This window comes from Ciona intestinalis, unplaced genomic scaffold (assembly GCF_000224145.3).
Source record: "Ciona intestinalis unplaced genomic scaffold, KH HT001116.1, whole genome shotgun sequence".
In the NCBI taxonomy this organism is placed as follows: domain Eukaryota; kingdom Metazoa; phylum Chordata; class Ascidiacea; order Phlebobranchia; family Cionidae; genus Ciona; species Ciona intestinalis.
In genome coordinates, this window is record NW_004191437.1 from 30,365 (window position 1) to 41,413 (window position 11,049).

At 37.7% G+C, this 11,049-nt stretch overlaps 5 protein-coding genes across 6 annotated transcripts; 1 reads left to right on the forward strand and 4 right to left on the reverse strand.

Annotated features, from left to right (window-relative positions):
* Positions 1 to 81: 81 nt before the first annotated feature.
* LOC100177641 (protein FRA10AC1 homolog) lies at positions 82 to 1,968 on the reverse strand. Its single transcript, XM_002125865.4, has 9 exons — positions 1,850 to 1,968; positions 1,694 to 1,800; positions 1,387 to 1,513; positions 1,179 to 1,255; positions 922 to 1,126; positions 687 to 859; positions 529 to 617; positions 376 to 469; positions 82 to 144 (listed from the first exon to the last, which is right to left on the reverse strand). The coding sequence occupies exons 1-9, from the start codon at positions 1,859 to 1,861 to the stop codon at positions 102 to 104; spliced, it is 927 nt and encodes a 308-aa protein (XP_002125901.1). The 5' UTR covers positions 1,862 to 1,968; the 3' UTR covers positions 82 to 101.
* A 39-nt stretch (positions 1,969 to 2,007) lies between these two features.
* On the forward strand, positions 2,008 to 4,118 carry LOC100179992 (UPF0489 protein C5orf22 homolog). Its single transcript, XM_002123542.5, has 9 exons — positions 2,008 to 2,135; positions 2,336 to 2,481; positions 2,685 to 2,834; positions 2,884 to 2,994; positions 3,047 to 3,200; positions 3,253 to 3,371; positions 3,427 to 3,505; positions 3,557 to 3,699; positions 3,749 to 4,118. The coding sequence occupies exons 1-9, from the start codon at positions 2,082 to 2,084 to the stop codon at positions 3,858 to 3,860; spliced, it is 1,068 nt and encodes a 355-aa protein (XP_002123578.1). The 5' UTR covers positions 2,008 to 2,081; the 3' UTR covers positions 3,861 to 4,118.
* On the reverse strand, positions 3,493 to 7,765 carry LOC100184690 (nucleolar protein 9). 2 transcript variants are annotated; one of them, XM_002125312.4, is made up of 12 exons: positions 7,484 to 7,765; positions 7,236 to 7,332; positions 6,763 to 6,927; positions 6,328 to 6,426; positions 6,054 to 6,174; positions 5,731 to 5,923; positions 5,356 to 5,496; positions 5,024 to 5,128; positions 4,602 to 4,820; positions 4,286 to 4,391; positions 3,995 to 4,147; positions 3,496 to 3,935 (listed from the first exon to the last, which is right to left on the reverse strand). In XM_002125312.4, exons 1-12 carry the CDS (start codon positions 7,730 to 7,732, stop codon positions 3,904 to 3,906), a joined length of 1,680 nt encoding a protein of 559 aa, XP_002125348.1. In that variant the 5' UTR covers positions 7,733 to 7,765; the 3' UTR covers positions 3,496 to 3,903. The 2 variants fall into 2 exon arrangements, with proteins under 2 accessions (XP_026695882.1, XP_002125348.1); XM_026840081.1 differs by having other exon boundaries at positions 3,493 to 4,147.
* LOC100178418 (spastin) lies at positions 7,732 to 9,334 on the reverse strand (the record flags this gene model as incomplete). Its single annotated transcript, XM_018817080.2, is given in 2 exon segments — positions 7,732 to 8,457; positions 8,837 to 9,334. Coding segments are annotated over 2 exon segments (888 nt in total). The 3' UTR covers positions 7,732 to 7,899.
* Positions 9,204 to 9,749, reverse strand: LOC113475650 (spastin-like). Its single transcript, XM_026840082.1, has one exon. The coding sequence runs from the start codon at positions 9,725 to 9,727 to the stop codon at positions 9,308 to 9,310; it is 420 nt and encodes a 139-aa protein (XP_026695883.1). The 5' UTR covers positions 9,728 to 9,749; the 3' UTR covers positions 9,204 to 9,307.
* Positions 9,750 to 11,049: the final 1,300 nt, after the last annotated feature.

The following is an 11,049-nucleotide window of genomic DNA, read 5'->3' on the forward strand; positions in this document are numbered from 1 at the left end:
CTCTACACTAACTACCCCACCCCATACACATATTACTTCCTACGCTGATATTTCTACCCCAAATAACAATATCAACAACGATAAATATTCGTTTAATTTATTTAAAGAAACAATCCGTCAAAATAATCTTCAAATTCGTCTTCCCTGGAAGAGAACAAACATCAATTACAAATCAACATTTATCTCAATGAACACGATAAAAAAGAGAAAAGCTGTTAAACAAGCTATCGATAAAAACGGTTGTACCCAATATACCCAATAATAATGCATCCCAAATAATGCACATATGACATCACAATGCACATATGACATCACAATGCATATACGACATCACAATGCACATATGACATCACAATGCATATGACATCACAATACCTTGACTTGGTATCTTCGACAGGTATAGGTTTCGTCCAAATATGGTCGTCATCATCGGGGCGGGGGTTTCCACCTCGACTTGAAGTTGAGGGGTCTAAAACACAACAAGTTGTTGTAACACGGTTGTAAGTTTGTAGGTGAATATTCAAATACCTGATGTTTCAATTTCTTCCGATTTAATTTTCTTCATTTTATCTTTTCGTCGATCAGGTTTTTTAATTTTCTTTGTTACGTCTCTTTTTCTAAAACCCACATTATTATCATACAACAAGAACATAGAAACAACATAAACAACCATAGAAACCACATACTTATGCCGATAATTGAGTTTATACGAACACTCGGGGCACAATCGTGACTTGACCAGCGTATTCCTCATCCCCCCACCCTCTGTGTATTTAAAATTAACTTCCCAAGTTCGTAATCCTTCCCTTTCATCACATTTGGTGTTCGAACAAATGAATTGACCCTTGCCCGAGATCACCTGCGGTTAATTATTATTTTTAAATTTAATTATTATTTTTTAAAACTTAAAAAAAATTTCACCTCTTTTTCAATTCTCCATCTTAATGCGATTTTATTTTCTTTATATTTAGCCAGATCACATATGGTATATTCCTTATATAATTTGCTCCAATATTTATAAGCCAACTTCTCCTCCCAACTTCTTCCACTCTTCTCACTCTCCTCCTCCTCCCATAGAAATCTATGATTCTCCTTTATGACATCATGATCAGTTTTATCTTTGGACCTGAAACATAACTTTTATTCCAAAGAGCTTTGAACCCGAACCCCCAACTTACGAATCTCTTGTGAAATCTGATCGTTTTCCTCCATAAAGGAACAAGTAATCGTTCACCAGCTTCTTGTGACGTTGATACTAAAAATATAAAGAGATTATTAATGAATGTTGAATGAATGAAAATTATTTATTTAACAGTCGTTATAACTTGTTCCGTTTCATACACCTTGTGCCCGCTTACAACCACGTGTGCAACCCCCTTTACCCACCGCATCCATCGCAAGCAACCCATGATATCGCATCCGCTTCCCTTCCTCAATGTCAACAAGATCCGTCGCTGACCTCTTCGATGGTTTTAACGTTCGATGTTTGTGATGTAATAATCCCAATCTACCACTGTGATGTCATAATGTTAATAATGACACAACAGTAGTTTTTATTTATAGTGTTTAACGACTGTGGTTTTGCAGCTAATTCCCTTCTCTTCGTTGTTTTAATTAATCTCCACTATCGTATGCGTAGATATAAATACTTATGTTATGATTATATTAAAAAAGTTATAACAATGGAAATTACCTGTCAGGTTTCTTGTACAATTCATTATTTCTTTGTTTGTTTATTTTATTTTGTTGAACTTCGCTCCCACTCGCCGATTCACTGAACTCTGAACCGTAACTCCCGATCTGGAGAATCTTTGTTTATTTAAGTTAAATAAAGTTAAATTAAACTTACGTTGTAATCCATAGACCTCTGTCAGTGTTGCCAGATCAATTTCTCTGTAATGATCGTTGCATTGTGTATAGAACGAACCTGAATTCACTGGCAGCACTGTGTAAAAGTGTTGCCAGATTTGTAAACAAAAGCGTGAACCGCTTGATTTAATGATTGTGACATCATAAACAAAGATGTTCGGGAATTACCCTGATAAGATATTTTGGTTTGTGACGTAACAAACGTGGTTGTGATGAGTAAAAAGTTCCAGAAGATACCAATTCACGTGGTTGAATATCATAATGACGTAAGAATGAGGTGTATTCTTGAATATTGTTGTAGAATATGCGTAATAATAAGATAACAATCACCCGCAAGTAGGTGGTAACAACCGCAGTTAAATAAGTTACATTTATTCACAACTAAATACTTATAAACACATACTTTTACTCTACATATAACTTCGTAACTTAACTACTAGTTATTTTATAACCAAGTTACCCCCAGGTCCTTACCCCAATCTACCGTTGCATCGGATCCAAACACCTCCCTCTCCATAATTCTGCGCTCATCCATTTCGATTCGCATCCAGACCTAGGAGTCCCAGAAGATTTCGATGCGCGACAAATATTCAATAAAAATATTTTGTTCCAGTAAAAAATCATTTCTTTGAGTTAACTTTGACGCTGATTGTTTCAATATTCTATACATTACCCTTATCGGGGTTGAATGACATATTATATATTTTAATGTTTCATTTACCTTGATGAAGCCGACTTGTACAGGAAACATGGTTTAATATGTTATTTAGTTATTTGTGATGTCATAATGTTCATTATCTTATTATTTGTTACAGAATAATCTCAATTGAGAATTGGATTCTACCAGCAGTGTACGCCGGACATTTTAGTTCGATCGTTTGGTTTAAACCACGGTGGGCAAACCAGATAAAACAAGGAACATATTGTTTCTATGTTGGTCGGGATAAAGTTACAAATAAATTATGGTTTGTTGTTTTGAACTTCAAGTTCCGTGAATTAAATAAATATTTGCAGTGTTTCATGCCACGACCCGTATTTCCTGAGCGATTGCGTTTATGTTAATGAGGTTTCTATGTTGGATAAGAAGCTCGTTACTTTATATGTTGTTGATGTTGAGGACAATAGGTGGGTTTGTGATGTTATAATGACATCATCCCTTATGACATCATCATTCCAGCCCCCCCACCGATATATTACTCCCCAACCAACATTACGTCCTCGATATCGACCTCGATTATTTCTCGACACAAAACCCGTTCCTTGATATGTTTCCACCGGGTGACCTCAGCGAGCTCACGAGGATTTACAAGTTTCAACATTCGGACGATCATGTAATGATGTCATTACTGATTATGTCATTATCAATGACATCATTGTTTACAGGATATTGATGGTTGCTTGGCAACTCGAAGAGAACAATTGGATGAATTGAGATCTTGGATCGAGAAGATGAAGTCCGGATGCGGGGATGAGGAGGGTCGAGGGTCCATGGTAGATGGGAGGTTGGATGACATCTGCTTGTTTTATCTTTTCCTTAAAATTCTCCTTTTTTCACAGATTCCTAAGTTTTCAACAAATCGTAAAAAATTATGAAAATAAATTGGGACGAAAACTGGAGGCTGATGATTACGACATTGTTTGTGTTTAATAGAAATCAAATAAATATTACAAGATATCTATGTTTCAGATCCACGGGGCAGGTTGCGCAACAGGGGAACCCCCCCTACCCCACCACGTGGCAACGAACGAAGAAATTCAAGGAAGTTTAAAAAAAGTTGAAAATATTTTGAAAAACCTTCCGTGGAAACCGGTGATGGTCACGGTTGCTAGGTAACCATGTGATGCATGAATAAACAACCATTATGACATCATAATGTAGGTCTTCAATCGATGATTATTGTCCGAAACATCAAGTCGAGTTCATCCAATCAGAAGTCGAGGAAATGTTGAGGTCGTTGTACCATGACGTTGATGTCATCCATTCATATTGATGATGTCATAATACTGTGGTCTGTGACATCATCGATGACATCATTAAACTTTTTTTTTCTTCTTTTGTTGTTCATCTGTAACAAAACAATGAAATATTTACTTATTATGACATCACAATCAACAATTGTTTTACCTGGCAGAAAATCTTGAAACATTTTTCGTTTCTTTTCTATTTTTACTTGAAAACTTTTCCAATCTTCGTTTCTTTGATGAAATTGTCGAATCGCAAATTTACGAAATATATGTTTTCCATGTTGGTCGTTCGTTAATGAAGACTCGTGGGGAACTGTGGGTATTATGATGTCATAATACGATAGCGAAGATCAAATTAATTATAACAACAAAGAAAAGGAAGTTTGGGCGTCAAATAAAAACGTGGCTGCTAAACCTAAAATACAATATTATGACTCAGCTATAAACTTACCCAACGACTCAGCGATTATTATTTTCATTTTAATCGAGGATTGACGCCAAATATTTTCCAAAACGCGACTTCCGTATTTATCCATCGCAATCTTGAAGAAAACATCCTAGGAATGAAAACTTGTATTAAATAAATATTTAATGGTTAAAATGCATCTCTGTCACAATAAGATGCTTCATATTTCATAGAACTTTATCCTGACTGTTCTTCTGTTACGAGAATCGTCCAACTTCATGCGCATTAGACCAGGACCAGATTCACAGTTATATTTAATACAAACTTATTTAAAAAACTTTTATTCAAATTATTTTCAAACCTTTGTTTTTTCGATCCACTTCAATTTCCGTTTTGCACGAACTTTTTCCGACGAAAAAAAAGCATCCACTAGGTGGCTTCCTGGAGCAGAGCACGCTAGGGTCACCGTGTGGCTGGAAGGAATTTCCAAAAAACTTTTGACGAAAACAAATATTTTGTCGAACTTGAGGATTGTTTGCAGAAGAAGCGAACCGTGGTACGCTACTTTGAATGTGGGTGGCTGGGGTCAAAAGGTCATGGTTAGGGATATCATAGCGATGATGTCTTAATGATGTCATAATGATGCCTAATTACTACAAACAAGCATCAAACAGAAATCTAATTCAAGGAATTGTATTTTTGTTTGATATTTTTTACATAAATTGACATTAACCGTTTCTTATTCAAATAAAATGTGGATGAATATATTATTTCTATGCTTACTTTATCGGGATCAAATGTTTTCGAGAACATTTTATCATAAGATGAAAGACTCGCCACTAGAGGGACAATCAACTTTTTCTTCTCGTCATCGTCGCAGTTGAATGCCTGGATATAATATTTCTATTAAATACTACAACAGCATGAGATGATAAAATTTAATGTTCGATGCAAAATATTTGGGGTGTTTGAATGAAAGACTTTGTTTCAAAATGTTTAATTGAAAATATCTATGTGATATAAAACTAATTTATCAGCAATAATAAAACACAACCACTATAAATGACCACAATATATATGATATCTATGAATCCCACGTTAGGGAAACCACCCACCTTCATCACCATGGTAACAAACGTAGATTGCGTTGTGGGTGAACGCACACACCCCTCACCCAGTTTAACGACGACCCCAGGGCGACCCGCGTGAATAATTTTCAACATTTCCTTCGAGAGGATCGAGAATATGCCGTCAAACTAAATAAACAATATATTAAGTATATCATCTCTCACACTTATAATACACCTAGCCGCATCAGTATATAATATATGCACGTAACTTGTTTGTATGAAGTGTTGGAATATAATATTTAGTGCGTATCCCATAAGTTGACAAACTCATGGCTTGTCACCCCATCGCAGGTGTGAACATTTCAAGACACTTAATGATGTCCCAAAATATAACGAACCAGGAGATTTCTTTCAACCAACCTCAATCTTATCGTTCTCGATCAACTTTTGCACCACAAAGTTAGCCACCGGGTGGCAGGCAAGCTCCACCAACTTTTCCTCGTCTGTGGAAATTATTTCGTAGATTTTCCGACACGTTTCCACATCGCCGAACTCGACCAAACTCTCCACTAGGTGGCTTCCTGTGCGATCTTTCGATAAAATCAACAACGTCCTGGAATATAAGATGTCTATGTTTACAAAACATTAATGCTGTTACACCAATGTTTTATTCAGCCATACAACGATAACCTTAGTTAAGTAAGATGTCTATGTTTACAATAATATAAGATATCTATGCTCACCCCTCGTCGCAAGCTTTCAATATCTTCCCACATAAAGATCTTATTAACGCTTCCGATCGAATGTTACAAACTCGCAATAATATCGAGACACTAGGTGTCCCACTTTGGTTGGTGAGGATTTCTATGAAACATAGAAATATTAAATTTTGAAGGATGTGAAAACATAAAAATAATAAAATATAATAACTATCTGGTAAAGTAACTTTTATCCATGGAAATAATATTTATAAGAATAATGAACGTGAAAATATAGATATAATGTTGTTGAACTCACCGACAAGATTCTTCCGTTTGAGTTTACAAACCTCGTCAACAAACACCTTCAGTGATGTCATAGAGGGTTGGGGGAGGGTCGGTATTATGACATCATTTCCTGTAAGTGGGGTTAAAGTTACAAACATTGTTTTATAAATATTTTGCTTTTACCAAATTTGTTATAAACATATAATACTGTGGGGTAAGATGGGACACTTTTGGTACATGATATCCAAATATCCTGATCGTGTTTTTAAACAATTAACAACGGTCTATGAAAGTCGTGAGGATACTGTTTTATATTTCTTTGAAAGTTCTTTGTTTACTACCAAATGGGACGAGAAAATAGAATGAAAGTGACCCATCTTTCCCCACTTTACTGTATAATACAGTAATACATATATACGTTTATGTGTTGAGAATAAGTTTTTGTTTTTAATAGTATTTTTTTCACCTGAATCCTTGGTGGCGAGTATAACTCCCCCTAGTGTTGAAAACATTGACCTCGCTACGTGCGATTGATGAACGTGGGTCAACCATGACGGAATGTCCTCGCATATTAACGAGGATATTTCATGTAGGGTGGCGTCGATGTCCGACCATGTTGAGTTATCCGGGTCTGTGGGGGTTGCATTGTGGATTTCATAAACATATTATACACTCGTTATCACGGCCTGTTGTTATTGTACGTGGTTTGGCAGCAGGTTTACTGACATGCGTTATGTTAGAAGAGTTTTGAACTAAACTTCAGTTTTTCATCTTAAACAACATTTTCATCAAAGAAAGCAAGATGGGTGGCATGCCACTGTAAGTTTTGAAACAGGGGTGACATCATGTTCGAGAACCCCAGTTTAAGCTTTACCCAAGTTACACCCTTTTGTTAGATGTTTATTACAATTGCCACAAATGTTACAGCCCCCCTCTTACCATTGTTGCGTAACAAAACAATTTGTTTCAAAGTTTTTTGCACGACGTGACTCGCTTGTTGGCTACCCGCTACCTCTATGATGTCATCATTGTACGCCTGTGATGTCATAATCAATGTTTGTGATGTCATAAGATAAAAAATTCGTTAAACATTCGCCAATAGAGTTATATGCACGTTAACTTGTAAGTAGGCACTATCACTGTGAAGATAAATAAGTTACATCAAGTATTTACAACAACAAACCCACCTTCAAAAGTTGCAACAAATGCTTTGGGGTCGCGACCCCCACAAATTGTTCGAGGATGAAACTCGAAGATTTCATGAAACTCAACTTCACTTCGCTTCCAACAATTTCCTCGAAAAAATTCTCAAGGAAAATATTTTTCATTTCTTCGTCTTCGAACCCATTTCTAAAAATAGAATCGGCTTGCCTGAGGTACGGCACAGTGGCTGGGTCAAAGGTCGACTTATTGTCGTCTGTTGTGATGTCATCCATCTAAACAAATAAATTGTGACATCATAAATAAAGAGTAATTTGAACTATATATAAGATTTCCATGACAACCAAATTTACGTTTAAGCGCACAATTCATAGAAATAATAATAACATCCATTTATAACCACAGGTCCAGAGACCAGAGGAACATAGAAACAATATATTTTTCACGAGTCACTAGTATCGCCATGGTGACTATTCCATGACTCGTAAGTTTTCAAAAGTTCCATCGACGGGCTCGGGCGAATCTTTTTCAAAGATTTCAAGAAATCGTTAAAGTTGATTTTCCTCATCGAGTTCACGTCAATGGTTGTGAACATAGCTTGCGGAATCTCACGCACGGGACCAAGCGAAGCATCTTTCGCAAGTTCCGTTAAATCACTGAATGAGTAACCCTCCGTACGCCTCCCAAGCTCCTTAATCTCCCTGTCACCTAGTGGTGAGTCATGTTTCTTCAACAACATCTTTATCAGATCACCTCGTGTCCCAACATCTGGGAGCCGAACGTAGATCCTCTTTGGAAACCTCCTCAACGCAGCATCGTCAAGTTCATGAGGTCGGTTGGTTGCTCCCATGACTAGGACTTGATCCCCCTCCCCCGAGCCCACCCCGTCAAACTGAAGAAGGAACTCGGTTTGCAACCTCCGCGTCGAGTCGTTCTCATTCTCTTGTCGTGTCCGGAGGAGAGAATCAATCTCATCGATGAAGATGATACTCGGTTGAACCTGGGGATTAAACATCATATTATGGTTAACATTAACTTTAATATGCATTGGACGATGAATATGGATTGTTGAACTCATATTTAGACTATAATGCTGCTACATTACATAATGCTGAATTAAACATGATATTAACTTCCAATATTACACAATCACCAGTAGTTACATAATAACATAGTAGTACAAAGCCAGGTTGGCTTCAAACAATTGTTTTGTGAAACCTCATGGGTTCACTGAGGCGTGACACCATACAAAGTAATAGAGAGGAGGAATTATGAACGAATTATCGTATATGGGTGGGGTCCTGCAGCAAAGCCATGGAACTTAATATTTACAAAAGAGTCGACTCCATTACCCCAATAAACTAACCAAACCCCCCTACCTCCCGTGCGACAGCAAACAACGCCTTCACCATCTTCTCCCCTTCCCCAACCCACTTTGACGTCAACGTGGCTGCGCTAATATTGAAGAAAACCGATTTTGCTTCCGATGCCACAGCCTTCGCGAGAAGTGTCTTCCCGTTACCGGGGGGCCCGAATAATAACAACCCCTTCGCGGGGGATCGCAACCCGTGAAATAAGTCCGGTCGTAGAGCAGGTAAGATGACGATTTCTTGCAGAGCTTGTTTAGCTGTATGTTGCCCCGTAACGTCATCAAACTTAACCATGTTCCCCTCAGGTTTAACAGCCGTGTCCATAATCCTCTTAGCCATTTCTTCGGGCACCGAACGTAGAGTTTTACTCGGTTTCTTTTTGGTTGGTTTGTCCGATGTTGACCCAGAGTTGCCCCGGGTGTTGACCCAGAGTTACCCCTGGAAGTTGACCCAGAGTTACCCCTGGGAGTTGACCCAGAGTTACCCTGGGAGTTGACCCAGAGTTACCCCTGGGCGTTGACCCAGAGTTACCCTGGCCGTTGACCCAGAGTTACCCCTCGTGGTGGGTGAATGGTTTCTTTTACTTGAATTTACTTTCAAACTTTGAGTAGATTTTGCTGACTCATCTTTCTTGTTGGATAAAACGCTGACTCGCTCTCTTGCCATTGTTAAATTTTTCAACATTTTTGTTTGAAGTCGATCAATTTTCTCCCGTTCTCCGGGAACCCCCTCACCCCGAATATTAACCCCCTTCTCTAATTCACCCACCCCACATAGATACAACATTAAAGCTTCCTTTTTATCAACGATGGATTCATTCTCGTCGATCTCTAGCGCCCTCGTCATGTAATTAAACGCAACCTCATGATGGCGCTTCACACGACTGAGCAACGATGACATTGTGATGTCACAATCAACCTAACAATCTGTGGATAAACATATTATGACATCACAATAACACGATAAATAAATGTACGTAGTATGTTGTAATGCTTATACAGCAAGATTACCATATAACAAAGGTAAGTCCGTATATTTAACTATCCCATAAAAGTTCTAATAGCAATCCATGTAATGCAATTATATACAAGTTAAAGAGAACAATACGGGGTGTCATGAATAAATAAGTTTTCCACCAGATATATTTAAAACACAGCATCTGTATGACGGATCCGTTCTTGCAAAAGTGCAAATTAAAAATACGAGAAAATTAATTGGTTTTTCACTTTCTCTGATCACTATGACATCACAATACTCAACAATAACCTTCGACTTTTCGAATATTACAAAATCTAAATATAAGTGTTAATAGTCCTCAATAAACAAAAGGTTATAATCCATCAAAATACCCCAGCAATCCACAAACGTACAACTTACGTGTAATCATTTTCGCTTCAAACATGCGAACCAAATATTAAATCAACCTTTATAGTTGTTCAAACATATATAATCACATAACGTAGTTGAACCAGGTATTGGAAACCAAACACACAATACACTCACATTAACTTTGGTAAACCCTTTGTATAACGAATGCAATATAGAAGGTACATAGTTTCAAAACTCGAATACTAAACAATGAACACCACACAAACCTGTTCTGACGTCACAATACCATATATTCTAAACTCTCTGTACATATTACGTCACAATACCTTAACAATGGTAGAACACGAGCTTGTCGCAACCTTAGAGTGACGTAACAATCACTACTATTTACTTCACAATAGTCACGTGGTGATCACGCTACCCACGTGACTACACGCTTCAATGAACACAAGATCCCATACGATGTATGAAGTCATATTTATTTCGCAACAATACTCATTGTTTATTTACAACTGGTAATCTCAGTTGACCTCAAGTAACCCCATGTGACCTTTAGTAACCCCATGATCATACGATACGAAGGATAAGATGGATTCCGGAATCTGTGAACACTGGTTCGCTCATTTGCCCCGGGGAAAGTTGGAACGCCGCGTCCTCGAACGGTTTCTGCATCTGGCCTGTGATGTCATAATAAATGTTTTTATCTCATCGTGACAGAGCAACGACAGTCGTTATAACACAGGTGTTCTGTTTCAAACACCTCGTGCCAGCTTACCAGTTACCACATTTGTAACTTTTTGGGTGATTGATTTTCTGCATGGCTAGCAATTTGAACAACCCATTAGTGACCACTGGGTTGAAGCAATTACTAACCCCAAACTACCCCATCAACC

Bases quoted from the DNA above. Each gene is read 5' to 3' on its own strand.
- LOC100184690 (XM_026840081.1), bottom strand. From the start codon at position 7,732: ATGGATGACATCACAACAGACGACAATAAGTCGACCTTTGACCCAGCC. The intron at 6,928-7,235 runs GTAAGAGGGGGG...CAACCCCCACAG, and splicing joins TGTTTTGTTACGCAACAATG to ACCCGGATAACTCAACATGG. The intron at 4,392-4,601 runs GTTTGAAAATAA...TTTCATTCCTAG, and splicing joins AGTGGATCGAAAAAACAAAG to GATGTTTTCTTCAAGATTGC.
- LOC100177641 (XM_002125865.4), bottom strand. The intron at 860-921 runs GTGAAATTTTTT...AATTAACCGCAG, and splicing joins GATGGAGAATTGAAAAAGAG to GTGATCTCGGGCAAGGGTCA. The intron at 618-686 runs GTATGTGGTTTC...TGTGGGTTTTAG, and splicing joins AAACTCAATTATCGGCATAA to AAAAAGAGACGTAACAAAGA.
- LOC100179992 (XM_002123542.5), top strand. From the start codon at position 2,082: ATGAGTAAAAAGTTCCAGAAGATACCAATTCACGTGGTTGAATATCAT. The intron at 2,482-2,684 runs GTAAAAAATCAT...TATTTGTTACAG, and splicing joins AATAAAAATATTTTGTTCCA to AATAATCTCAATTGAGAATT. The intron at 3,700-3,748 runs GTAACCATGTGA...ATCATAATGTAG, and splicing joins GTGATGGTCACGGTTGCTAG to GTCTTCAATCGATGATTATT.
- LOC113475650 (XM_026840082.1), bottom strand. From the start codon at position 9,727: ATGTCATCGTTGCTCAGTCGTGTGAAGCGCCATCATGAGGTTGCGTTT.